At 43.0% G+C, this 27,165-nt stretch overlaps 1 protein-coding gene across 1 annotated transcript; it reads right to left on the bottom strand.

The window, feature by feature from the left end:
• Positions 1 to 10,806: 10,806 nt before the first annotated feature.
• On the bottom strand, positions 10,807 to 24,626 carry LOC135511441 (survival motor neuron protein-like). The gene is made up of 7 exons (XM_064932948.1): positions 24,528 to 24,626; positions 23,223 to 23,429; positions 22,922 to 23,050; positions 22,659 to 22,736; positions 20,704 to 20,856; positions 18,909 to 18,972; positions 10,807 to 11,179 (listed from the first exon to the last, which is right to left on the bottom strand). The coding sequence occupies exons 1-6, from the start codon at positions 24,624 to 24,626 to the stop codon at positions 18,910 to 18,912; spliced, it is 729 nt and encodes a 242-aa protein (XP_064789020.1). The 3' UTR covers positions 10,807 to 11,179; position 18,909.
• Between the last annotated feature and the right edge of the window lie 2,539 nt (positions 24,627 to 27,165).

The following is a 27,165-nucleotide window of genomic DNA, read 5'->3' as shown; positions in this document are numbered from 1 at the left end:
AATATTCCAGAAACTATGATAATTTTTTAAATGACGTTTGATATCTGATAAAAGAGAGTGAAGTCTAAGACATTTAGACTGCCATCACAAACCCTGTTGGTGATAACATCTATTATCTTATGTGGCTTGTTTTTCCATATGAAGTTGTACAATAGCCTATCTAAGGTACAGCAAGTGGATTTGGGAAAGTCAATAGATGAAAAAAAGATAGGATGCACGAGATAGCCCCTCAGCTTTTGATAAAATCACTCAACCTTTTGATAGATCCAGTTACAGGATTCAAATTAAGAACATTCACCGCCTTAAGATGTTTGGTGATCTTTACACCGAGGTATGTTACAGAGATGCTGATTGACAGCTCCTTTCAGAACAAACATCTCACAGTTGGAAAGATTTAAAACCAAACCTGAGATTTTGGAGAACTGCTTCACAATATCCAATGCTAATCTAGCTTGTGACATTTTTCAAAAAAAGTGAGGTGTCATCCACCAGTCGGGATATCTTGATCTCTCTGGCCTGGAATGTAATGCCTTCAAATTGACTTTGATAAACTAGTGAGCATAAGATTTGAGATACTAACAAAAATAAAAAGGTGAGATTGGACAACCTTGTCGTATTCCTTTGTAAATGTTAAACCTTGAGAATGTTCCATGAAAGAGTTTGATAAAGCTATTGCCACCATTATACAGAGTTCTAATAGCATCAACAAAAAAAGGTTCAAACTTCAAATGCTTAAGACAATCAAAGATAAAATTGTGATTTACGGTATCAAATGCTTTCTGAAAATCCCAAAATAAGATAACAGGGAAGTCAACCAATAGACCAGCCTCAGATTATTAGATATATGACGCTCTTTCATAAACCCTGATTGACATTCATCAATCAGATCATTCAAGCATGACTTTAACCCTTCACAAAGATTGAGGTGATAATTTTGTAGTCGTTATTTAGGAGTGTGATTGGACACCAATTATCAATATTTAATAGATCCTTGTGTGGTTTAGGTATAAGAGTAATAACCCCTTGCTTCAGAGATGCAGGTAGTTCTTCCTTCTTTATAGCCTCCTTAAAGGTTTCAAGTAAAAATTGTGCTATTTCTTCAGAGAAGGTTTTGTCAAATTCAGAGGTAAATCCACCACAACCTGGAGATTTGTTATTTCGTAATTGACCAACATATATTGTATGTCCATAATTGATAAATAAATAAATAAAGACTGATTTAATTCTTCACTAACCGAGTTCTCTATAGAATCAAGGAGATCCTTAGAGTCACTCTAACTGTTATCTGTGCTATCTAACCTCCAAACGAGCTTCAATGCCATACAACACTCCTTCCGTGGCCTCCAACTGCTCTTAAACGCTAGTAAAGCCAAATGCATGCTTTTCAACCGATCGCTGCCTGCACCCGCACGCCCGACTAGCCTCACCACCCTGGATGGTTCCGACCTAGAATATGTGGACATTTATAAGTACCTAGGTGTCTGGCTAGACTGTAAACTCTCCTTCCAGACTCATATCAAACATCTCCAATCCAAAATCAAATCTAGAATCAGCTTTCTATTTCACAACAAAGCCTCCTTCACTCACGCCACCAAACTTACCCTAGTAAAACTGACTATCCTACCGATCCTCGACTTTGGCGATGTCATCTACAAAATGGATTCCAATACTCTACTCAGCAAACTGGATGCAGTTTATCACAGTGCCATCCGCTTTGTTACTAAAGCACCTTATACCACCCACCACTGCAACCTGTATGCACTAGTCGGCTGGCCCTCGCTACATATTTGTCGCCAGACCCACTGGCTCCAGGTCATCTACAAGTCCATGCTAGGTAAAGCTCCGCCTTATCTCAGTTCACTGGTCACGATGGCAACACCCACCCGTAGCATGCGCTCCAGCAGGTGTATCTTACTGATTATCCCTAAAGCCAACACCTCATTTGGCTGCCTTTTCTTCCAGTTCTCTGCTGCCTGTGACTGGAACGAATTGCAAAAATCGTTGAAGTTGGAGACTTTTATCTCCCTCACCAACTTTAAACATCTGCTATCTGAGCAGCTAACCGATCGCTGCAGCTGTACATAGTCCATCGGTAAATAGTCCACCCAATTTACCTACCTCATCCCCATACTGTTTTTACAGTGCCTTGCGAAAGTATTCGGCCCCCTTGAACTTTGCGACCTTTTGCCACATTTGAGGCTTCAAACATAAAGATATAAAACTGTATTTTTTTGTGAAGAATCAACAACAAGTGGGACACAATCATGAAGTGGAACGACATTTATTGGATATTTCAAACTTTTTTAACAAATCAAAAACTGAAAAATTGGGCGTGCAAAATTATTCAGCCCCCTTAAGTTAATACTTTGTAGCGCCACCTTTTGCTGCGATTACAGCTGTAAGTCGCTTGGGGTATGTCTCTATCAGTTTTGCACATCGAGAGACTGAAATTTTTTCCCATTCCTCCTTGCAAAACAGGTCGAGCTCAGTGAGGTTGGATGGAGAGCATTTGTGAACAGCAGTTTTGAGTTCTTTCCACAGATTCTCGATTGGATTCAGGTCTGGACTTTGACTTGGCCATTCTAACACCTGGATATGTTTATTTTTGAACCATTCCATTGTAGATTTTGCTTTATGTTTTGAATCATTGTCTTGTTGGAAGACAAATCTCCGTCCCAGTCTCAGGTCTTTTGCAGACTCCATCAGGTTTTCTTCCAGAATGGTCCTGTATTTGGCTCCATCCATCTTCCCATCAATTTTAACCATCTTCCCTGTCCCTGCTGAAGAAAAGCAGGCCCAAACCATGATGCTGCCACCACCATGTTTGACAGTGGGGATGGTGTGGTCAGGGCGATGGGCTGTGTTGCTTTTACGCCAAACATAACGGTTTGCATCGTTGCCAAAAAGTTCAATTTTGGTTTCATCTGACCAGAGCACCTTCTTCCACATGTTTGGTGTGTCTCCCAGTTGGCTTGTGGCAAACTTTAAACAACACTTTTTATGGATATCTTTAAGAAATGGCTTTCTTCTTGCCACTCTTCCATAAAGGCCAGATTTGTGCAATATATGACTGATTGTTGTCCTATGGACAGAGTCTCCCACCTCAGCTGTAGATCTCTGCAGTTCATCCAGAGTGATCATGGCCCTCTTGGCTGCATCTCTGATCAGTCTTCTCCTTGTATGAGCTGAAAGTTTAGAGGGACAGCCAGGTCTTGGTAGATTTGCAGTGGTCTGATACTTCTTCCATTTCAATATTATCGCTTGCACAGTGCTCCTTGGGATGTTTAAAGCTTGGGAAATCTTTTTGTATCCAAATCCGGCTTTAAACTTCTTCACAACAGTATCTCGGACCTGCCTGGTGTGTTCCTTGTTCTTCATGATGCTCGCTGCGCTTTTAACGGACCTCTGAGACTATCACAGTGCAGGTGCATTTATACGGAGACTTGATTACACACAGGTGGATTGTATTTATCATCATTAGTCATTTAGGTCAACATTGGATCATTCAGAGATCCTCACTGAACTTCTGGAGAGAGTTTGCTGCACTGAAAGTAAAGGGGCTGAATAATTTTGCACGCCCAATTTTTCAGTTTTTGATTTGTTAAAAAAGTTTGAAATATCCAATAAATGTCGTTCCACTTCATGATTGTGTCCCACTTGTTGTTGATTCTTCACAAAATAATAGTTTTATATCTTTATGTTTGAAGCCTGAAATGTGGCAAAAGGTCGCAAAGTTCAAGGGGGCCGAATACTTTCGCAAGGCACTGTATTTATTTACTTTTCTGCTCTTTTGCACACCAGTATCTCTACCTGCACATGACCACTTGATCATTTATCGCTCCAGTGTTAATCTGCTAAATTGTAATTATTCGTCTACCTCCTCATGCCTTTTGCGCACAATGTATATACACTCTTTTTTTCCCTTTTTTTATGTTTAATTTTTTTCTACTGTGTTATTGACTTGTTTATTGTTTACTCCATGTGTAACTCTGTGTTGCTGTCTGTTCACACTGCTATGCATTATCTTGGCCAGGTCGCAGTTGTAAATGAGAACTTGTTCTCAACTAGCCTACCTGGTTAAATAAAGGTGAATTTAAAAAATCCAAAAAAAACTAAGGAGTATAGATTCTTATAAATCTTAGTGGCAAAGTCTGATAATAACTCTCTATCTTCAGAGGTTACCCCATTAATCTTACATTTCCGAAGTGTGCTGAGTTCCCCGCTCCTCTTTTCCAAATAAAAAAAGTATCCACTGTTCTTTTCGCCTTTTTCAAGCCATTGTTTTCTGGACCTTATGAAGGCTCCTCTAGCCTTTTCCACATAAAATGTATCAAGTTGATTCTGTTAATCATTCAATTTAGCTTTCTCATTAAGATCAAGATGCTCAATCTCTGCGATATCAACAATTGTCCTAGAGAGCTCTGCTACCTCACAGCTCCTTCTTAAAGCAAGCCATTTCCCATAAGTAATACAGGCTGAGCGGATTTTACGTTTCAGAAGTTCAGAAGTCCAAATATTTCCCATATTCTGCATTAAAGGTAGCTAAATTCCAGTAAACAGAAATTTGATTCTTAATCACATTTTTTAAATCATCATGCAATAACAATGATTTATTGAATCTCCAATAACCACCAGAATATTTCTTATTATAATTACTGCACATTCTTACAGTCAGCCAAATGACTTTATGATCCCTTCGGGACTGCAGGCAGTATTTTTACCTCTACAGTCTTGGGTTCAAGACTAGAGCTTATCACCCACAAGTAAATTATTTTAAAAATATTTTGTTTGTTTTTTGTTTTTTACCCCTTTTTCTCCCCAGTTTCATGGTATCCAATTTATAGTTCCAGTCTTGTCTCATCGCTGCAACTCCCGTACCGACTCGGGAGAGTTGAAGGTCGAGAGCCGTGTGTCCTCCGAAACACAACCTAACCAAGCCGCACTGCTTCTTGACACAGTGCCCACTTAACCCTGAAGCCAGCTGCACCAATGTGTTGGAGGAAACACAGTACAGCTGGCGACCGTGTCAGTGCGTACTGCGTCAAACCCACCACAGGAGTCACTAGTGCGCAATGGGACAAGGACATCTTTTCCGGCCAAAACCTCCCTAACCAGGATGCCGCTGGGCCAATTGTGCGCCACCCCATGGACCTCCCGGTTGCGGCCAGCTGTGACAGAGCCTGGGCTCGAACCCAGAATCTCTGGTGGCCTTAGACCACTGTGCCACCCGGGAGGCCTGGCACTAACATGGTTACTCCATGAATATCAGTCTGAAAGAAGTTGTTCAAAAGAGCCAGTGGTCTCTACAAGGCAGAATGCTGAATAAAAGTATATTTACACGTTATCGGTTGTGCATGCTGTTGGTCATTTTGGATGTAGGATGTGGAGATAGGGTATCCACAAGAAAGAGTTGCACGGGTAGGTTCTGTTGCTTTGATTTTTAATATGTTGACGCATTGCATGTGATGCACAATATGTAAACAATAGCCGAACATAACCGACTGTAGTTGACCGAAGCGCGTTTCCTCGCAATCAGCTGAAAGTGTTTGCCTTTCGGTTAGGTTCAGCCATATTGTGAAAGATGGAGGCCTATTAGTCACCTAGTGTATACAGTGCCTTCATAAAGTATTCACACCCATTGACACATTTTCCACATTTTGTTGTGTTACAGCCAGAATTTAAAATGGATTCAATTTACATGTATTTTTTGTAATTGACCTACACAGAATACCCCATAATAGGTATGGAATTGTTTTTCAAAATTCTTTACAAATTAATTAAAAATGAATTGTCTTGAGTCAATAAGCATTCAAACCCTTTTTATGACAAGCTTAAATAAGTTCAGTAGTAAACATTTGCTTAACAAGTCAAAAAAGGTTGCATGGACTCACTATATGTGCAATGATAGTGTTTAACATGATTTTTGACGTGGCCAAAACTTTTGATATGGTAGACCATTCCATTCTTGTTGGCCGGCTAAGGAGTATTGGTGTCTCTGAGGGGTCTTTAGCCTGGTTTGCTAACTACCTCTCTCAAAGAGTGCAATGTATAAAGTCAGAAAATCTGCTGTCTCAGCAACTGCCTGTCATCAAGGGAGTACGCCAAGGCACAATCCTAGGCCCCACGCGCTTATCAATTTACATCAACAACATAGCTCAGGCAGTAGGAAGCTCTCTCATCCATTTGTATGCAGATGATACAGTCTTATCCCCTCCCTGGATTTTGTGTTAAATGCTCTACAATAAAGCTTTCTTTAGTGTCCAACAAGCTTTCTCTACACCTCCAAAACAAAGGTCATGTGGTTTGGTAAGAAGAATGACCCTCTCCCCATAGGTGTGATTACTACCTCTGAGGGTTTAGAGCTTGAGGTAGTCACCTCATACAATTACTTGGGAGTATGGCTAGACAGTACACTGTCCTTCTCTCAGCACATATCAAAGCTGCAGGCTAAGGTTAAATCTAGACTTGGTTTCCTCTATTGAAATCACTCCTCTTTCACCCACTGCCAAACTAACCCTGATTCAGATGACCATCCTACCCTTGCTAGATAACGGAGACATAATTTATAGATCAGCAGGTAAGGGTGCTCTCGAGCGGCTAGACATTCTTTACCATTCGGACATAAAATTTGCCACCAATGCTCCTTATAGGACACGTCACTGCACTCTATACTCCTATGTAAACTGGTCATCTCTGTATACCCATAGCAAGACCCACTGGTTGATGCTTATTTATAAAACTCTCTTAGGCCTCACTCCCCCTATCTGAGATATCTACTGCAGTCCTCATCCTCCACATACAACACCCGTTCTGCCAGTCACATTCTGTTAAAAGGTCACCAAAGCACACACATCCCTGGTTCACACATCCCTCGTCTTTTCAGTTCGCTGCAGCTAGCGACTGGAACGAGCTGCAACAAACACTCAAACTGGACAGTTTTATCTCAACCTCTTCATTCCAAGACTCAATCATGGACACTCTTACTGACAGTTGTGGCAGCATTGCGTGATGTTTTGTTGTCTCTACCGTCTTGCCCTTTATGCTGTTGTCTGTGCCCAATAATGTTTGAACCATGTTTTGTGCTGCTACCATGTTGTTTTGCTACCATGTTGTGTTGTCATGTTTTGCTGCCTTGCTATGTTGATGTCCTAGGTCACTATTTATGTAGTGTTGTGTTGTCTCTCTTCTGGGGATGTGTGTTTTGTCCTATATTTCTATGTTATTTATTTATTTTTAATCCCAGCCCCCGTCACCGCGGGAGGCATTTTGCCTTTTGGTAGGCCGTCATTGTAAATAAGAATTTGTTCTTAACTCACTTGCCTAGTTAAATAAAATAATATAAAAAATACAGGTTTTCCAATGCCTCGCAAAGAAGAGCACCTATTGATTGATGTGTAAAATATAAAATCTGACATTGAATATCCCTTTTAACATGGTGAAGTTATTAATTACACTTTGGATGGTGTACAGTATCAATACACTCAGTCACTACAAAGATACAGGCATCCTTCCCTAACTTAGTTACTGGAGAGGAAGGAAACCGCTCAGGGATTTCACCATGAGGCCAATGGTGACTTTAAAACAGTTTCAGAGTGGCTGTGATAGGAGAAAACTGAGGATGGATTAACATTGTAGTTTCTACACAATACAAACCTAATTAACAGAGTGAAGGAAGCTTGTACAGAATAAAATTATTCCAAAACATGTATCCTGTGATTGCAACAAGGCACTAAAGTAATACTGAAAAAAATGTGTCAAAGCAATAAACTTTTTGTCCTGGATACAAAGTGTTACATTTGGGGCAAATCCAATACCACACTTTACAGAATACCACTCTCCATATTTTTAAGCATAGTGGTGGCTGCATCATGTTATAGGTATGGTTGTAAACATTAAGTACTGGGGAGGTTTTCAGGATAAAAATAAATAAATGGGATGGTGCTAAGCACAGTCAAAATCCTAGAGATAAACCTGGTTCAGTATGCTTTCCATCAGACACTGGGATATTAATTCACCTTTCAGCAGAAGAATAACCTAAAACACAAGGCCAAATCTACAATGGATTTGCTTACCAAGAAGACAGTGAATGTTCCTCTTGCAGAGTTACAGTTTTGACTTAAATCTGATTGAAAATCTATGACAAGACTTAGCAATGATCAACAACCAATTCGACAGAGCTTAAAGAATTATGAAAATAATAATGGGCAAGTATTGTACAATCTAGTTGTGCAAAGCTCTTAGAGACTTACCCAGAAATACTCAGCCATAATTGCTGTCAAAGATGATTCTAACATGTATTGCCTCAGGGGGTTGAATACTTACATGTATTCAAGGATTATGAATTTTTAGCTCATTGTGGATTACATGATGTCTAAAAGCTGCAGCCACGCCCCAGTTCTCATTGATGGCACTGAGGTGGAGCGTGTGCCCAGCTTCAAATTCCTGGGTGTCTACATCTCCGAGGACCTCTCCTGGACCATCAACACCTCAACGCTGGTCAAAAAAGGCGCAAGTGGTGTCTGCGTAGGGCGTGATGCATCATCAGGGACACTTCACATCCATGCCACAAATTGTTTTCCCTCCTACCATCAGGCTAAAGGTACATGTCTCTACGTTCCCGCACTAGCAGGCTCAAGAACAGTACCTTTCCAGCTATTGTAACCCTGCTGAATTCTGTGACATAGCACTAGCCATATCCCACCTCTTAGTACTGCCTCTTAGGGACCTTGTTGCCCGACTCTCTTTGCACTCTTCACGGTACTACTGGACTCAGTACTACACGGTACTACTGGACTCAGTACTACTGTTTTTTTGCAAGATGGTGATAAAGAACATCCTGACGTTTTACATTCTCCCAACCAACTATGCTATTTTGTTATTATTCTGACATTTCACATTCTTAAAATAAAGTGGTGATTCTAACTGACCTAAGTCAGATAATTCTTACTAGGATTAAATGTCAGGAATTGTGAAAAACTGAGTTTAAATGTATTTGGCTAAGGTGTATGTAAACTTCCAACTTCACCTGTATACAATAGGCGATGTCAGAGGAAAGCCCTGCAACAGCTTCTAGCCCCAAGTCATAAGACTGCTGAACAATTCATAAAATCTCCACAGGACAATTTACATTGACCCCTCCCTTTTGTACACTCGCTGTTTATTTGTTATCTATGCAGTCACTTCGCCCCCACCTACTAATACAGATATACCTCAACTCGACTGTACCCCCGCACACTGACTCGGTACCAGTGTCCCGTTACAGCCTCGTTATTGTTATTCTTATTGCGTCACTCTTTATTTTTGTCTACTTTGTAAATATTTTCTTCTTCTTGAACTGCGCTGTTGGAACTTGTTGTATTCGGCGCATGTGACAAATAAAATTTTATTTGACTCTGACATTGCTTTGCAAAGTCTGATTAAGGACATTTTTCAGTTGTACATGTACATGTCTACCTCGGTAACCTCATTGCTGCTCTGCCTGCATTTCAGTTGCATGCCTCCTTGCACTTTCAATTTGCCTTCATTGCACAATAATTACATCCCACTTAATAACAAAGATTGTACTTAATTGTTTCACTTGTACATTTTTTGTACTCTTTTATTTACACTTCTGGTTAGATGCTAACAGCATTTCATTGTGGTGTACTTGTACTACTGTTCAATGACAAAGTTTAATCTAATCTAACTATAAGACTGCAGATATGGCCAGGGCAATAAATTGCAATTCCGCACTGTGAGACACCTAAGGCAGTGCTACAGGGAGACAGGACGGACAGCTGAACATCCTAGCAGTGGCAGACCATGTGTAACAACAACTGCAAAGGATCGGTACCTCCGAACATCACACCTGCGGGACAGGTACAGGATGGCAACAACAACTGCCCGAGTTACACCAGGAACGCACAATCCCTCCATCATTGCTCAGACTGTCTGCGATAGTCTGAGAGAGGCTGGACAGGGCTTGTAGGCCTGTTCTAAGGCAGGTCCTCACCAAACATCACAGGCACAAACCCACTATCGCTGGACCAGACAGGACTGACAAATGTGCTCTTCACTGACGAGTTGCAGTTCTATCTCACCAGGGGTGATGGTCGGATTCACGTTTATCGTCGAAGGAATGAGCGTTACACCGAGGCCTGTACTCTGGTGCGGGATGGGTCGGTCATGGTCTGGGGCGGTGTGTCATAGCATCATCGGACTGAGCTTGTTTTCATTGCAGGCAATCTCCACGCTGTGCGTTACAGGGAAGACATCCTCCTCCCTCATGTGGTACCCTTCCTGCAGGCTCATCCTGACATGACCCTCTAGCATGACCATGCCACCAGCCATACTGCTCGTTCTGTGTGTGATTTCCTGCAAGACAGGAATGTCAGTTTTCTGGTATGGCCAGCGAAGAGCCCGGATCTCAATCCCATTGAGCACGCCTGGGACCTGTTGGATCGGAGGGTGAGGGCAAGGGCCGTTCCCCCCAGAAATGTCCGGGAACTTGCAGGTGCCTTGGTAGAAGAGCAGGGTAACATCTCACAGCAAGAACAGGCAAATCTGATGCAGTCCATGACGAGATGCACTGCAGTACTTAATGTAGCCGTGGAAAGTCAAGGGGTGTGAATACGTTAAGGCACTGTATATAAATAAATCATCACTGCTTTGTCATTGCTGTCCTACATTTTCAATCTGATACAAATCTATATTCTCTGGACAAATTGAAAATAAAGTCTAAAATAAATTTAGTCTAAAATATATCAATTAAGGCCAATTTTGATTATTATGGTAGCATAATGATGACAGATAATACAATGCTGTGATATTTGTATTTATTATTATTAATAAAAATAGGTGGTAGTTTCCTTTTCACACGTGGACATTTTTTGCCTCTTGAAATTTCAGCTCTGTTGCGCCCTCTAGAGTAATATCTCCCAACATTTTCAATGCAGAGATGTAGGTAGTAAAGACGTTTACTTCTTTAATTAAAGAGAAGTCTTCAAAAACGTTTATTCAATTCTCAAACATTTACATATCTAAAAGAGAAACATTTGAGAAAACAATATTTGTCCACATACTGTGTGATGATTGATCAGATGGTAGCTGTCATCCTCGATTCCCTCGTTCCCCGTGAACACTCGCACAACTTCCCAATTCTTGCACCTTTGCCAACTGCACATTGCTGAGCCGCATCACACTGTGGGTACAGAGACACAGAGAACATATTTATTTTTGCTCTAGTACAATTTAACCTACTTGACAATATCAGACACAAAATAATGGTCACTCAAATGATAAGAAATGCCAGAGCATCGAAATGTTTAACAAGTTTCTACAATACAGTTATATTACAATAAAGTAAATCCTAAACCCAGTCCTCTTACCATGGGAACCCAACCAAACTTCTAATTCTAGGACAAAGTCTGCTTACTACAGAGAAGAAACAAGTTTAGTTTGGCATGTCCATGTTTCTGTCTGCAATGGTGGCTTACAAACATAGACAATCTAACAGTTTCACCATTATGAGCTATATGCATTAGTGTCCATTCGCGCAATCAGTACACATGCTGTGTGTGAATTGATAGCACACAAAACCATCTGTCCGAGTCATTGAGCAATTTACTTTTTAGAAGTTAGAACCCTATTGGTAGGCCTATAAACCCTTTATAAAACGTAATCATGTTATTCCAGCAAGCATTAACTAAAGAACATTTCAATCATTTTTTTCATCTGGTGTCTGGATTGAGTCTTCTTCAGGGGAGCGCGTTTCCAGAAAGTCGTGGGAGCTGGTCGTCAGTACCAACACAGAGTAGGTAGCGCTGAGGAGGAGCTGGCTGCCGTTTATGGTGTTGAAATGCACTGAACCTGATTGGAGGTCGATAGTAAAGAGACGCGGGCGGGGCAGGCGCAGCAGTAGGTCTAGACGTCTGGGCTCGTATTCCGGCTGGCAGACCACCTGGACCAACTTTTCATTGACATCATCTGTTACTATAATCATAACACTGAAATGATGGAAGGATTTGACAGGTGACATGAGTCAAATGTGTTCACATTGCCTATACATTTGATTTATTAGGATCCCCATTAGCCGACGCCAATGGTGACAGCTAGTCTTACTGGGGTCCAACACATAACGGGGGAAAAAACAGTTTACATGTTAACGTCTTGAAATGTGTGTAAATTGTAACGTGTGTTTTCGCATCTATCAGTTCCACATGTCAGTACATAGACACTGGAGAGAGAAGTGCAATGGTGTGGATTTATGTTTTTTTTGTATACATGTGCTTTTGACATTTTCTAAGGGGAACATAACTTATTCAACTCAAACTCTGGCATTTTGTCTGGAAAACTGGCATTTCCAACATATTCTTCCCTCCGGAGAATTAGAGTTTTAGAGTTGACGCCCCAAAGTGATTGAGAGGCGTCAATGTGATAATCAAAATAGCAAAGTTTGAGTTGTTGGCTGGCTTTTTTCTGTTCACATGAAATACCCATGCTACACCGAATAATAGCTGTTAATAACCTGAACATCAAGGAAAAGGGTGGCTACTTTGAAGAATCGCAAATATAAAATATATTTTGATTTGTTTAACACCTTTTTGGTTACCACATGATTCCATGTGTTATTTCATAATTTGGACGTCTTCACTATTATTTTACAATGTAGAAAATACTCAAATAAAATAAAATAAAAACCTTTTGACTGGTACTGTATATTGGCAGCTATTGTGTATCCTAGACAAAAATCCATAGAAATCTTACAGCGTTTCTGCAAAGAACTCTTTACATAAAATTGTCTAACTACAGTATTCAAATTCCCAATAGAGATACTAAATCAATCCTATTTTGAGAGTCTAAGGGTCATTTGATCTTTCGACCATCTACGTCTAACCACATCTGCTTCCCATCTCCTCATCCTTGACCTAAGAGTCGTTTCAAATTGGCCCCGAGTGTTATATCTGGAACACTGCGTCATCCACACAGATCATAGACTTATTAAAAGTTCAATTTCGTGGTGACTGGTGAGGGTGTGTGTCATTTAAGACTCAAATAATGATTTAAATCACATTTTCTGCATTTAGGCTGCACATATACTTGACGCATCTGAAAAATTGCATATTTTAGCAAATATTACATTAGTGTTTTATAAAAGTGTAAAAATGTAACTAGTCCCTATTCGCTCACACATTTCTGAGAAACAGTTTAATTAATTGGCATAATATTGACACTATAGTTCTTATGTCCTGAAGAAAACTATGTGGTGAATCTCAGGGAAAAAGGTGAGGAGATGAGTAAACCATGCTGGGTGATTTGAGAGACCCAATTGCCACCAGTCAGATATTATATTGTTTATCATGTCTGCTATCCTTTTAAATAATCACTATTCAATTGCATCTAAATAAAACATGCATAACAAAATGCCAAGGCATGTGACTTGGTCGTAATCCTTTTCTCTTGACAAAAAAAGCAAGTGACAAGTATGAAATAATTGAACGCAAACTTCCTTATCAGTAAGCAGACATCAGTGAAGCATGACCATTGGTCAATAATGTATTCCAGATGTCCTGAAACAGAGAAAACAGCACCCAGACTGTCCGAATATATACTGAACAAACATATAAAATGCAACATGTAAAGTATTGGTCCCATATTTCATGAGCTGATATAAAAGATCACAGAAGAAATGTCCCATTCAGACAAAAAGCTTATTCTTGATATGTGCACAAATTTGTTTACATCCCTGTTAGTGAGCATCTCCTTTGCCAAGATAATCCATCCACCTGACAGGTGTGGCATATCAAGAAGCTGATGAGCATGATCACTACACAGTGCACCTTGTGCTGGGGACAATGAAAGGCCACTCTAAAAAAAGAAAATCACAATGCCACAGATGTCTCAATGTTTTGAGGGAGCCTGCAATTGGCATGCTGACTGCAGGAATGTCCACCAGAGCTGTTGCCAGAGAATTTTATATTTTACCATATGCTGCCTCAAAAAGAATTTGGCAGTACGGCCACACAACGTGTAACTACGCCAGCCCAGAACCTCCATATCCGGCTTCTTCACCTTCGGGATAGTCTGAGACCAGCCATCCGGACAGCTGATTAAACTGAGGAGTAGTTCTGTGTATAATAAAAGCTATTTTGTGGGGAAAAATGCATTCTCATAGGCTGGGCCTGGCTCCCAAGTGGGTGGGCCTACCAGGCCCAACCATGACTGTGCCCCTGTCATCATGTGAAATCCCGATTAGGACTTAATGAATTCATTTCAATTGACTGATTTCCTTATATGAACTAAAACTCAGTAAAATTGTGGAAATTGTTGTTTGTTGCATTCTTTTTGTTCAATATATTTGCAGTGTACAGCAGTAAAATAAATTCCTCAAATGAACTGAAACTAACATTTCCTAACAACAGCTGAGGGATCAATTCATTCTAATGGTTTCCACTTGACCAAAAACTAGCATCCCATTATTTTCTCTTCCCCCCCCAAAACTATCTTTGGCAAACCTTTTATCAACAGTATAAAAAAAACTGAAAAGTAAAAGATAGTTTTCCAAAAAGCCTCTTAAAGAGCTGAGTTAACGCCATATTGAACTAGCGTCAACATACCCCTAACTGCTTACTCACATCACCTTCTTGTCAAAACACTGTGATGCAGGGCCACAAATTAGACTACCTCTGTGTAGTACACGAACATTCAGTCTTTGGAACTCTTTTCCTGTTGCAACAGGACAGCTCTTTCCTCTTCTTCCCCAATCTTGGGTCTTAAACCTGATCCACCTCTATGCAGACGACATCATTCTTTATACTTCTGGCCCTTCTTTGGACACAGTGTTAACAACCCTCCAGACGAGCTTCAATGCCCTACAACTCTCCTTCGCTGCCTGCACCCGCCCGCCCGTCCAACATCACTACTCTGGACGGTTCTGACTTATAATATGTGGAGAACTACAAATATCTAGGTGTCTGGTTAGACTGTAAACTCTCCTTCCAGACTCATATCAAACATCTCCAATCCAAAGTTAAATCTAGAATTGGCTTCCTATTTTGCAACAAAGCATCCTTCACTCATGCTGCCAAACATAACCTTGTAAAACTGACCATCCTACCGATCCTCGACTTCAGCGATGTCATTTACAAAATAGCCTCCAATACCCTACTCAATAAATTGGATGCAGTCTATCACAGCGCCGTCCATTTTGTCACCAAAGCCCCATATAATACCCACCACTGCGACCTGTACGCTCTCGTTGACTGGCCCTCGCTTCATACTCGTCGCCAAACCCACTGGCTCCAGGTCATCTACAAGACCCTGCTAGGTAAAGTCCCCCCTTATCTCAGCTCGCTGGTCACCATAGCATCACCAACCTGTAGCACGCGCTGCAGCAGGTATACTTCTTGGCACTGACGGAAACATGGATCACCACAGATAACACTGCTACTCCTACTGCTCTCTCTTCGTCCGCCCACGTGTTCTCGCACACCCCGAGAGCTTCTGGTCAGCGGGGTGGTGGCACCGGGATCCTCATCTCTCCCAAGTGGTCATTCTCTCTCTCTCCCCTTACCCATCTATCTATCGCCTCCTTTGAATTCCATGCTGTCACAGTTACCAGCCCTTTCAAGCTTAACATCCTTGTCATTTATCGCCCTCCAGGTTCCCTCGGAGAGTTCATCAATGAGCTTGATGCCTTGATAAGCTCCTTTCCTGAGGACGGCTCACCTCTCACAGTCCTGGGCGACTTTAACCTCCCCACGTCTACCTTTGACTCATTCCTCTCTGCCTCCTTCTTTCCACTCCTCTCCTCTTTTGACCTCACCCTCTCACCTATCCCCCCCTACTCACAAGGCAGGCAATACGCTCGACCTCATCTTTACTAGATGCTGTTCTTCCACTAACCTCATTGCAACTCCCCTCCAAGTCTCCGACCACTACCTTGTATCCTTTTCCCTCTCGCTCTCATCCAACACTTCCCACACTGCCCCTACTCGGATGGTATCGCGCCGTCCCAACCTTCGCTCTCTCCCCCGCTACTCTCTCCTCTTCCATCCTATCATCTCTTCCCTCTGCTCATACCTTCTCCAACCTATCTCCTGATTCTGCCTCCTCAACCCTCCTCTCTTCCCTTTCTGCATCCTTTGACTCTCTATGTCCCCTATCCTCCAGGCCGGCTCGGTCCTCCCCTCCCGCTCCGTGGCTCGATGACTCATTGCGAGCTCACAGAACAGAGCTCCGGGCAGCCGAGCGGAAATGGAGGAAAACTCGCCTCCCTGCGGACCTGGCATCCTTTCACTCCCTCCTCTCTACATTTTCCTCCTCTGTCTCTGCTGCTAAAGCCACTTTCTACCACTCTAAATTCCAAGCATCTGCCTCTAACCCTAGGAAGCTCTTTGCCACCTTCTCCTCCCTCCTGAATCCTCCTCCCACTCCCCCCCTCCTCCCTCTCTGCAGATGACTTCGTCAACCTTTTTGAAAAGAAGGTCGACGACATCCGATCCTCGTTTGCTAAGTCAAACGACACCGCTGGTTCTGCTCACACTGCCCTACCCTGTGCTCTGACCTCTTTCTCCCCTCTCTCTCCAGATGAAATCTCGCTTCTTGTGACGGCCGGCCGCCCAACAACCTGCCCGCTTGACCCTATCCCCTCCTCTCTTCTCCAGACCATTTCCGGAGACCTTCTCCCTTACCTCACCTCGCTCATCAACTCATCCCTGACCGCTGGCTACGTCCCTTCCGTCTTCAAGAGAGCGAGAGTTGCACCCCTTCTGAAAAAACCTACACTCGATCCCTCCGATGTCAACAACTACAGACCAGTATCCCTTCTTTCTTTTCTCTCCAAAACTCTTGAACGTGCCGTCCTTGGCCAGCTCTCCCGCTATCTCTCTCAGAATGACCTTCTTGATCCAAATCAGTCAGGTTTCAAGACTAGTCATTCAACTGAGACTGCTCTTCTCTGTATCACGGAGGCGCTCCGCACTGCTAAAGCTAACTCTCTCTCCTCTGCTCTCATCCTTCTAGACCTATCGGCTGCCTTCGATACTGTGAACCATCAGATCCTCCTCTCCACCCTCTCCGAGTTGGGCATCTCCGGCGCGGCCCACGCTTGGATTGCGTCCTACCTGACAGGTCGCTCCTACCAGGTGGCGTGGCGAGAATCTGTCTCCTCGCCACGCGCTCTCACCACTGGTGTCCCCCAGGGCTCTGTTCTAGGCCCTCTCCTATTCTCGCTATACACCAAGTCACTTGGCTCTGTCATAACCTCACATGGTCTCTCCTATCATTGCTATGCAGACGACACACAATTAATCTTCTCCTTTCCCCCTTCTGATGACCAGGTGGCGAATCGCATCTCTGCATGTCTGGCAGACATATCAGTGTGGATGACGGATCACCACCTCAAGCTGAACCTCGGCAAGACGGAGCTGCTCTTCCTCCCGGGGAAGGACTGCCCGTTCCATGATCTCGCCATCACGGTTGACAACTCCATTGTGTCCTCCTCCCAGAGCGCTAAGAACCTTGGCGTGATCCTGGACAACACCCTGTCGTTCTCAACCAACATCATGGCGGTGGCCCGTTCCTGTAGGTTCATGCTCTACAACATCCGCAGAGTACGACCCTGCCTCACACAGGAAGCGGCGCAGGTCCTAATCCAGGCACTTGTCATCTCCCGCAGGCCCTACACCCAAGCAAGGGCACTGCGTTCATCCACCTCTGGCCTGCTCGCCTCCCTACCATTGAGGAAGTACAGTTCCCGCTCAGCCCAGTCAAAACTGTTCGCTGCTCTGGCCCCCCAATGGTGGAACAAACTCCCTCACGACGCCAGGACAGCGGAGTCAATCACCACCTTCCGGAGACACCTGAAACCCCACCTCTTCAAGGAATACCTAGGATAGGATAAGTAATCCTTCTCACCCCCCCTTAATGATTTAGATGCACTATTGTAAAGTGGTTGTTCCACTGGATGTCAGAAGGTGAATTCACCAATTTGTAAGTCGCTCTGGATAAGAGCGTCTGCTAAATGACTTAAATGTAAATGTATGTTAAATGTATATCTCTCTGGTCACCCCCATAACCAATTCTTATTTTGGCCGCCTCTCCTTCCAGTTCTCTGCTGCCAATGACTGGAACGAACTACAAAAATCTCTGAAACTGGAAACACTTCTCCCTCACTAGCTTTAAGCACCAGCTGTCAGAGCAGCTCACAGATTACTGCACCTGTACATAGCCCATCTATAATTTAGCCCAAACAACTACCTATCCCCCTACTGTATTTATTTATTTTATTTTGCTCCTTTGCACCCCATTATTTCTCTCTACTTTGCACATTTTTCCACTGCAGCAAATCTACCATTCCATTGTTTTACTTGCAATATTGTATTTACTTCGTCATTAGGGCCTTTTTTGCCTCTACCTCCCTTATCTCACCTCATTTGCTCATATTGCATATAGACTTATTTTCCTACTGTATTATTGACTGTATGTTTGTTTTACTCTATGTGTGACTGCGTTGTTGTATGTGTCAAACTGCTTTGCTTTATCTTGGCCAGGTCACAATTGTAAATGAGAACTTGTTCTCAACTTGCCTACCTGGTTAAATAAAAGTGAAATAAATAAATAAAATTAAAAACCCATCAGAAAGGGAACAGGCAGGCAGTTATGAGAGCTTAATAGTACATAGCCTACCTGTGGAATTCCCCAGGGTGGTATCTTCGGTCCTAATATATCCTCATACTAGAATTACTCAGCCTGCAATCTTCAGTGACCGCAAAACTTAGGCCTTTACTTTTGTAAGATTCAAATAGACCTACAGTTTTAATCGATAGATAGTGTCAGTGACATCCCACATCACAATTCAAATATTTAAAATAACCTTTGATAAAGCAGTGGAATTGGAATTGAAACCGCATGAAGGTATATCACTTTACCTTATTCCTCTGCCTGTTTCTCTTTATCAGCCCTCCTGCAACTTGTTTTCGTCTGTTGAATTGCCTAAGTACCAACAAGTTAAGTTCCATATTTCATTATGGAATCACTACAAAGCAGTTCAGCGCAAAATCACAATCTGAGAGAAGAATATCAAGGAGATGTCAATTTAAGGTTGACAATAAAAACAAGTATTCATGTCATACCCCATACGAGACCCTGAAATGTTAAATGAGTACTGACATTTACCTAGAAACCTACAGTGCATTCGGAAAGTATTCAGACCCCTTGACTTTTTCCACATTTTGCTACGTTACAGCCCTATTCTAAAATGGATTAAATCGTTCCCCCCCCCCCTCATCAATCTACACACACAATACTCCATAATGACAAAGCAAACACTGTTTTTTAGAAAACTTTGCAAAAAAATGTTTAAATACCCTTTACTCAATACTTTGTTGAAACACCTTTGGCAGTGATTACAGCCTTGAGTATGACGCTACAAGCTTGGCACCCCTATATTTGGAGAGTTTATCCTGTTCTTCTCTGCAGATCCTCTCAAGCTCTGGGTGGTTGGATGGGGAGCGTCACTGCACAGCTATTTTCAGGTCTCTCCAGAGATGTTCGATCGTGGTCAAGTCCGGGCTCTTGAAGGCACACTCAAGGACATTCAGAGACTTGCCCCGAAGCCCCTCCTGTGTTGTCTTGGCTGTGTGCTTAGGGTCGTTGTCCTGTTGGAAGGTGAACCGTCGCCCCAGTCGGAGGTCTTGAGAGCTCTGGAGCAGGTTTTCATTAAGGATCGCGCTGTACGTTGCGCCATTCATCTTTCCCTCGATCCTGGACTCATCTCCGAGACAGTCCCTGAAAAACATCCCCACAGCATGATGCTGCCACCACCATGCTTCACCGTAGGGATGGTGCCAGGTTTCCTCCAGAAGTGACACTTGGTATTCAGCCCAAAGAGTTCAATTTTGGTTTCATCAGACCAGAGAATCTTGTTTCTCATGGTGTGAGAGTCCTTTACCACTCTACCATTAAGACCAAATTGGTGGAGTGCTGCAGAGATGATTGTCCTTCTGAAAGGTTCTCCCATCTCCACAGAGAAACTCTGGAGCTCTGTCAGGGACCATCGGGTTCTTGGTCACCTCCCTGACCAAGGCCCTTCTCCCCCAATTGTTTAGTATGGCCAGGCAGCCAGCTCTAGGAAGAGTCTTGATGGTTCTAAACTTCTTCCATTTAAGAACGATGGCGGCCACTGGGTTCTTGGGAACCTTCAATGCTGCATAAAGGTTTTGGTACCTTTCCCCAGATCTGTGCCTCGACACAATCCTGTCTCAGATCTCTACGGACAATTCCTTCGATATCATGGCTTGGTTTTTGCTCGGACATGCACCGTCAATTGTTGGACCTTATATAAACAGGTGTGTACCTTTCCAAATCATGTCCAATCAATTTAATTTACCACAGGTGGACTCCAATCAAGTTGTAGAAACATCAATGTGGATCAATGGAAACAGCATGCTCCTGGGCTCAATTTCGAGGCTCATACATAAGTATTCAGACCTTTTGCTAAGTAAGGTATCCGTTTTTTATTTGTAATAAATGTGAAAAAATGTTTTCGCTTTGTCATTATGGGGTATTGTGTGTAGATTGAGGAGGGTTATTAATTTTAGAATAAGGCTGTAATGTAACGATATGTGGAAAAAGACAATAGGTCTGAATACTTTCTGAATGCACATGGCAACGTCTCTGTCAATAGGAATGCATGGTCTAGAAATGGAAAAGGCTTTTGCTAACCATGTAGCAGCCGGTGTGGTAGCCACACAGGTACCAGGACAGGAGCATGCTGGATATGTCTGTCACGGCTGAGTCTAGCCCATCGCTAGCATCGGCAAGCACTGCTCGGGGGGGCCATACACACGGTGGAGGTGGAGGAGGAGGCAGAAAGTCCTGGAGGAGAAGATACCATTATTACACCTACAGTGCATTTGGAAAGTATTCAGACCCTTTGACTTTTTCCACATTTTGTTACGTTACAGCCTTATTCTAAAATGTATTAAATACAAAAATTCATCAGCAATCTATGTACACACAATACCCCATAATAACAAAGCGAAAACAGGTTCAGAAACTTTTGCAAATTTATACAAAACTGATTTTACAAAACCTTATTTTACATAAGTATTCAGATGCGAGATTGAGCTCAGGTGCATCCCGTTTCCATTGATCATCCTTGAGATGTTTCTACAACTTGATTGGAGTCCTGTGGTAAATTCAATTGGTTGGAAATTATTTGAAAGCACACACCTGTCCATATAAGGTCCCACAGTTGACAGTGCATGTCAGAGCAAAAACCAAGCCATGAGGTCGAAGGAATTGTCCGCAGAGCTACGAAACAGGACTGTGTCTCTTTCTAGAGCTGGCCGCCCGTCCAAATTGAGCAATCGGGGAAGAAGGGCCTTGGTCAGGGAGGAGACCAAGAACCCAATGGTCACTCTGACAGAGCTCTAGAGTTCCTCTGTGCGTTCCGCCAACCAGGCCTTCATGGTTGAGTGGCCAGACGGAAGCCACTCCTCAGTAAAAAGGGACATTATAGCCCGCTTGGAGTTTGCCAAAAGGCACCTAAAGACTCCCAGAAATTAAGAAATAAGATTCTCTGGTCTGACGAAACCAAGATTGAGCTCTTCGGCCTGAATGCAAAGCGTCACATCTGAAGGAAACCTGACACCATCCCTACGGTGAAGCATGGTGGTGGCAACATTATCATGCTGTGGGGATATTTTTCAGCAGTAGGTACTGGGAGACTAGTCAGGATCAAGGCAAAGATGAACAGAGAAAAGTAGAGAGAGATCCTTAATGAAAACCTGCTCCAGAGCTCTCAGGACCTCCGACTGGGGCAAAGGATAACCTTCCAACAGGACAACGACCCTACGCATACAGTCAAGACAACGCAGTGGCCCAGCAAGAGCCCGGACTTGAACCCGCTCGAACATCTCTGGAAAGACTTGAAAAGAGCTGTGCAGCAACACTCCCCTTCCAACCTGACAGAGCTTGAGAGGATCTGCAGAGAAGAATAGGATAAACTCTCCAAATACAGGGGTGCCAAGCTTGTAGCTTCATACCCAAGAAGAATCAAGGCTGTAATCGCTGCCAAAGGTGCTTCAACAAAGTACTGAGTAAAGGGTCTGAATACTTAAGTAAATATGATTATTTAAGTTGGTTTAAAAAATATATAAATTAGCAAACATTTCTGAAAACCTATTTTTGCTTCCTCATTATGGGGTACTGTGTGTAGATTGATGAGGGGGATAAACAATTTGGAATAAGGCTGTAACCTAACAAAATGTAGCAAAAGTCAAGGGGTCTGAATACTTTCCGAAGGCACGTATATGAAATACAAGCTGAGTAGCTCTTATTTATAACCCAATTTATTGCACACCCACGACATAATAACACAGACATTGAATAACATTATTCTTGTTGGATGTACAGGCTGGAGGTAGCCAATCAAATCAAAGTGTATTTGTCACGTGTGCCGAATACAACAGCACAGTGAAATGCTTACTTACAGGCTCTAACCAACAGCGCAAAAAAAAGGTATTAGGTGAACAATAGATAAGTAAATAAATAAACACAACAGTCTCACACAGGTTGAAGATAGAAATGTAGGTAAGAACACACACAGCAGTCTCACCAGAGTCCTTGGGCGGTGGCACTGGAGGAAAGAAGGAAAAGGGGTGATTGTTTGGTACCTTTCGCCGGCCACTTGGCTTCTTCTTATCCCCATGCTCCTTGCCAAAGTCATAGCTGCTTTTGCCATAGTCTTTTCCCTAAATATCACACACACACAAATCTTACAACAAATATCAGAATTGTCCCATGCCATAGTGACAAGTCTTAAATAATTGAATGCAAACTTCATTATCAGTAAACATCAGACCTCAGTAAAGCATGACCATTGGTCAACAATGTATTCCAGGTGTCCTGAAACAGAGGGAACAGCACCCAGACTCACTGGAGCAAACTTAGGTGGCTGAGGTGAGGACAGCTCCTCTGGTCCCTCTTGTTGAGCTGTCCTCCAATCTCTTTCCATCCTCTTCCAATCAGCATTGTTGTTACTAGTGGAGCTGAACCCATCAACAGCCTAGGGACAAGAAAATTGCCTTATTGGACAGACCCACGCACTGCTTTATCCTGGATTGACTGACATGTTTGTGGTAATTTAAACTTTGATACTATAACATGATGACCCTACAAGTAACACTTATTCCATCTGTCATACAAGGCCAAAAATGAATGTTCAAGTGAAGTGTTACCCCTTGTTGCACTTTGGCATCAACTCTTCCTCTGTGGCCTCCCAGTTCTACTGGAGATAGCAGGCTGCTCAGCTCCAGCTCTTCCTCATTCCCGAAGCCTTCAAACTTCACCCGGCAGCGTTCGCCTCTCAACCACACCAGCACCGCTGGGTAAACCAGGCCATCCTCGGAGTACACCGCACGACACCGGTATCCCAGCCTCCACACCTGGTACACATAGGTGTTTTTATTACTACAACTGGTAGTAATAAAAGCAAGCTTGAGAAAAGGAACCGAAAGAAGTCGAGTTAACAGTGCTATCATGAATCTTTTACCATGGGTTTCTTTATTAGTCACACACCGTTGCAAAACATTTTACACCGTAGCACGTTTTGCTACAAGAACAAAGTGTTCTCCTGATAAAGACATAAAAACGCAAAATTCCTGCTTTTTGGTTTTGGTTGAATCTCATGATTTGGAAGGGGCCATCCGCTGACCACATGCCACAATCTCAGTCTTCTGTATAGCCTAACTCAGGGATGGCCAACTTTGATGGGAGTGGGGACCACAAAAAATCTGAACGCAGTGGCTCACAGGTCTGTGTACCCACATCCATACCCACACATGCAGTCAGAGCCGGCTCTAGCCTTTCAGGGCCCTAAGCAAAAGTTTGTTGAGATTCGGGGAGTTTTGATTCTCTCAGTTCTGGTGGGTTATCTCCAAGCTTCTCTTTCGCTATCTTTTTCATCATTACATCTCTGAAGGATGAAAGAAATATACAAGAGGAGTTGTGTTTCTGCTAGGATTTTTTCAGTAGCATTGGCAAAGGTAGCGGGGGGCTGGGGTCTACCCCCCCCCCTGGATTTTCTTTTGGGGGGGGGACAACAACAGAGAAGGTCATTTCTGGTGACTTTTTAAACGGACATTCTACTCCAAAATAAATTCAAATTAAACACCATCTGAAATATAATTGTCACTTTAAAACCATTATAACCTTTAGCTCGACTGATGCAGCATAGTGGCTTTAGGCTGAAGCACAGGGTTGCTCATCTGCATTTACCATTGAAAAACCCAAATACTTTGAATGCATCAAATTCTACTTGCTACAAATATACGTTGTAACTTGTCCCTCTGACCGATTAATCGGTATCGGCTTTTTTTTGGTCCACCAATAAATCGGTACCGGCATTGATAAATCACAATCGGTCGACCTCTAACTGGGACCATACCTCCCACTATTGAAAGAATCACAGAAAGAGCATTGTGGAAAAGCATCAACCCTACATATTCCAAGTGTTCATTTTCAACCTATGCCTAATTGATTACCTTTGAGTTTGTCTTCGGGTCAACTGGTCCTTTGGTTGGCACATATGATTCAGACAGCGTCTGCGGATTGTCTGCAAGCTTCTCACCTCTCTTTTTCATCCCTCTAAAAGATGAAACGATGGAGATTATTCAGGACTCCGTTTTGGAAAAGTGTTCTTCTATTTGGTTTTAAGACATTCCTCCCATCCTCAATTCACAAGGATGAATCTCATGACTTGGAAGGTGCCACCTGCTGACCACATCCCCAAAAACTCAAGTCTCCCGTAAAGCCTAACTGATTACCTTTGAGTTTGCCTTTGGTTCAACCGGCTCCTTACTCAACACATGAGATTTGGGGAGTTTTGAATCTGTCAATTTCGGTGGGTTGTTTCCAAGCTTCTCTTTTTCATCATTACAGCTCTAAAAAGGATGAAACAAATATTACAGGATTGGATTATTGTCATGTCTTGGGGGTATGATATTTGACCCTCTTAACTTTCTCATTCATCCTTATTCACAATTCAGGATGACCTGTAATTATGGTCGCGTCCCCATTAATGTAGAAGTGTTTAGAAACATACTTTATTCTTATTTATATTAAAAGTAACTCCAAAATTGCACAATACATTAATTACCATTCATTTCTATTGCACACAAGATAATCTGAAAGACAGCCAGACATGAAGGAGACATTCATGCTATTTTTGGGGGGTTTTAACACGTGCCTCCCATTCTTTGATTCACAAGGGGTGAATGTCATGAGTTAGAAGGGGCCATCCTCTGACCACAAAACATTTAGAGACTCAGATACCAAGATGAAACAATGATGAGAAAAATCTTCAAGCCTGCACACCCCAAAAATGTCAGTCTATCTATAGACTTATAACCTTGGAGTCTGCCCTTGGGTCACTTGGTTCCAGACCTGGCACACAAGATTTGGACAGTTCTGATTCAAACAATTTCTGTAGATTGTCGCAAAGCTTCTCACTACTCTCTTTTTCATTGTTTAAGCTCTGAAGTATGAACGAAACAAAGGAGATTCATTAGGGTGACATTCATGTACTGTTTTTCGTTTCAAGACGTCGCCGTCAACAAAACAAGTCTTACAGGCACCAGTTTTGTCGTACCTGGACTACTGCTTAGTCAAATTATGGTCAAATTCTGGCCACCACAAAGAGGGACATAGGCAAATTACAGTTGGCCCAGAACAGAGCAGCAGGGCTGGCCCTTAAATGTACACGGGGAACTAACATCAATAACATGCATGTCAATCTCTCCTGGCTCACAGTAGAGGAGAGGTTGACTGCATCATTACTTGTCTTTGGGAGAAGTATTAACATGCTGAAAGCACCGAGCTGTCAGTTTAAATGCTCAGACACCCATGCATACCCCACAAGACATGCCACCAGAGGTCTCTTCACAGTCCCCAAGTCCAGAACAGACTATGGGAAATGCAAAGTACTACTGGATGTTGTTAAGATAGATGAGAGGGGTTGAGTGGAGCTGAAGGGTGGGACTAAAACAAAACACAAAGATAACTAATGTAAAATATATTGTGTTTGTAAAATGTATATACACTGCTCAAAAAAATAAAGGGAACACTTAAACAACACAATGTAACTCCAAGTCAATCACACTTCTGTGAAATCAAACTGTCCACTTAGGAAGCAACACTGACTGACAATACATTTCACATGCTATTGTGCAAATGAAATAGACAACATTTGGAAATTATAGGCAATTAGCAAGACACCCCCAATAAAGGAGTGGTTCTGCAGGTGGTGACCACAGACCACTTCTCAGTTCCTATGCTTCCTGGCTGATATTTAGTTCACTTTTGAATGCTGGCGGTGCTTTCACTCTAGTGGTAGCATGAGACGGAGTCTACAACCCACACAAGTGGCTCAGGTAGTGCAGCTCATCCAGGATGGTACATCAATGTGAGCTGTGGCAAGAAGGTTTGCTGTGTCTGTCAGCGTAGTGTCCAAAGCATGGAGGTGATACCAGGAGACAGGCCAGTACACCAGGAGACGTGGAGGAGGCCGTAGGAGGGCAACAACCCAGCAGCAGTACCGCTACCTCCGCCTTTGTGCAAGGAGGAGCACTGCCAGAGCCCAGCAAAATGACCTCCAGCAGGCCACAAATGTGCATGTGCCTGCTCAAACGGTCAGAAACAGACTCCATGAGGGTGGTATGAGGGCCCGACGTTCACAGGTGGGGGTTGTGCTTACAGCCCAACACCGTGCAGGACGTTTGGCATTTGCCAGAGAACACCAATATTGGCAAATTCGCCACTGGGGCCCTGTGCTCTTCACAGATGAAAGCAGGTTCACACTGAGCACGTGACAGAGTCTGGAGACGCCGTGGAGAACGTTCTGCTGCCTGCAACATCCTCCAGCATGACCGGTTTGGCGGTGGGTCAGTCATGGTGTGGCATTTCTTTGGGGGGGCCGCACAGCCCTCCATGTGCTCGCCAGAGGTAGCCTGACTGCCATTAGGTACCGAAATGAGATCCTCAGACCCCTTGTGAGACCATATGCTGGTGCAGTTGGCCCTGGGTTCCTCCTAATGCAAGACAATGCTAGACCTCATGTGGCTGGAGTGTGTCAGCAGTTCCTGCAAGATGAAGGCATTGATGTTATGGACTGGCCCACCCGTT

The sequence above is a fragment of the Oncorhynchus masou genome, chromosome 24 (genome assembly GCF_036934945.1).
Source record: "Oncorhynchus masou masou isolate Uvic2021 chromosome 24, UVic_Omas_1.1, whole genome shotgun sequence".
In the NCBI taxonomy this organism is placed as follows: Eukaryota; Metazoa; Chordata; class Actinopteri; order Salmoniformes; family Salmonidae; genus Oncorhynchus; species Oncorhynchus masou.
Note: the sequence above shows the minus strand (reverse complement) of the source record. Positions and strands in the feature narration are given on the sequence as shown.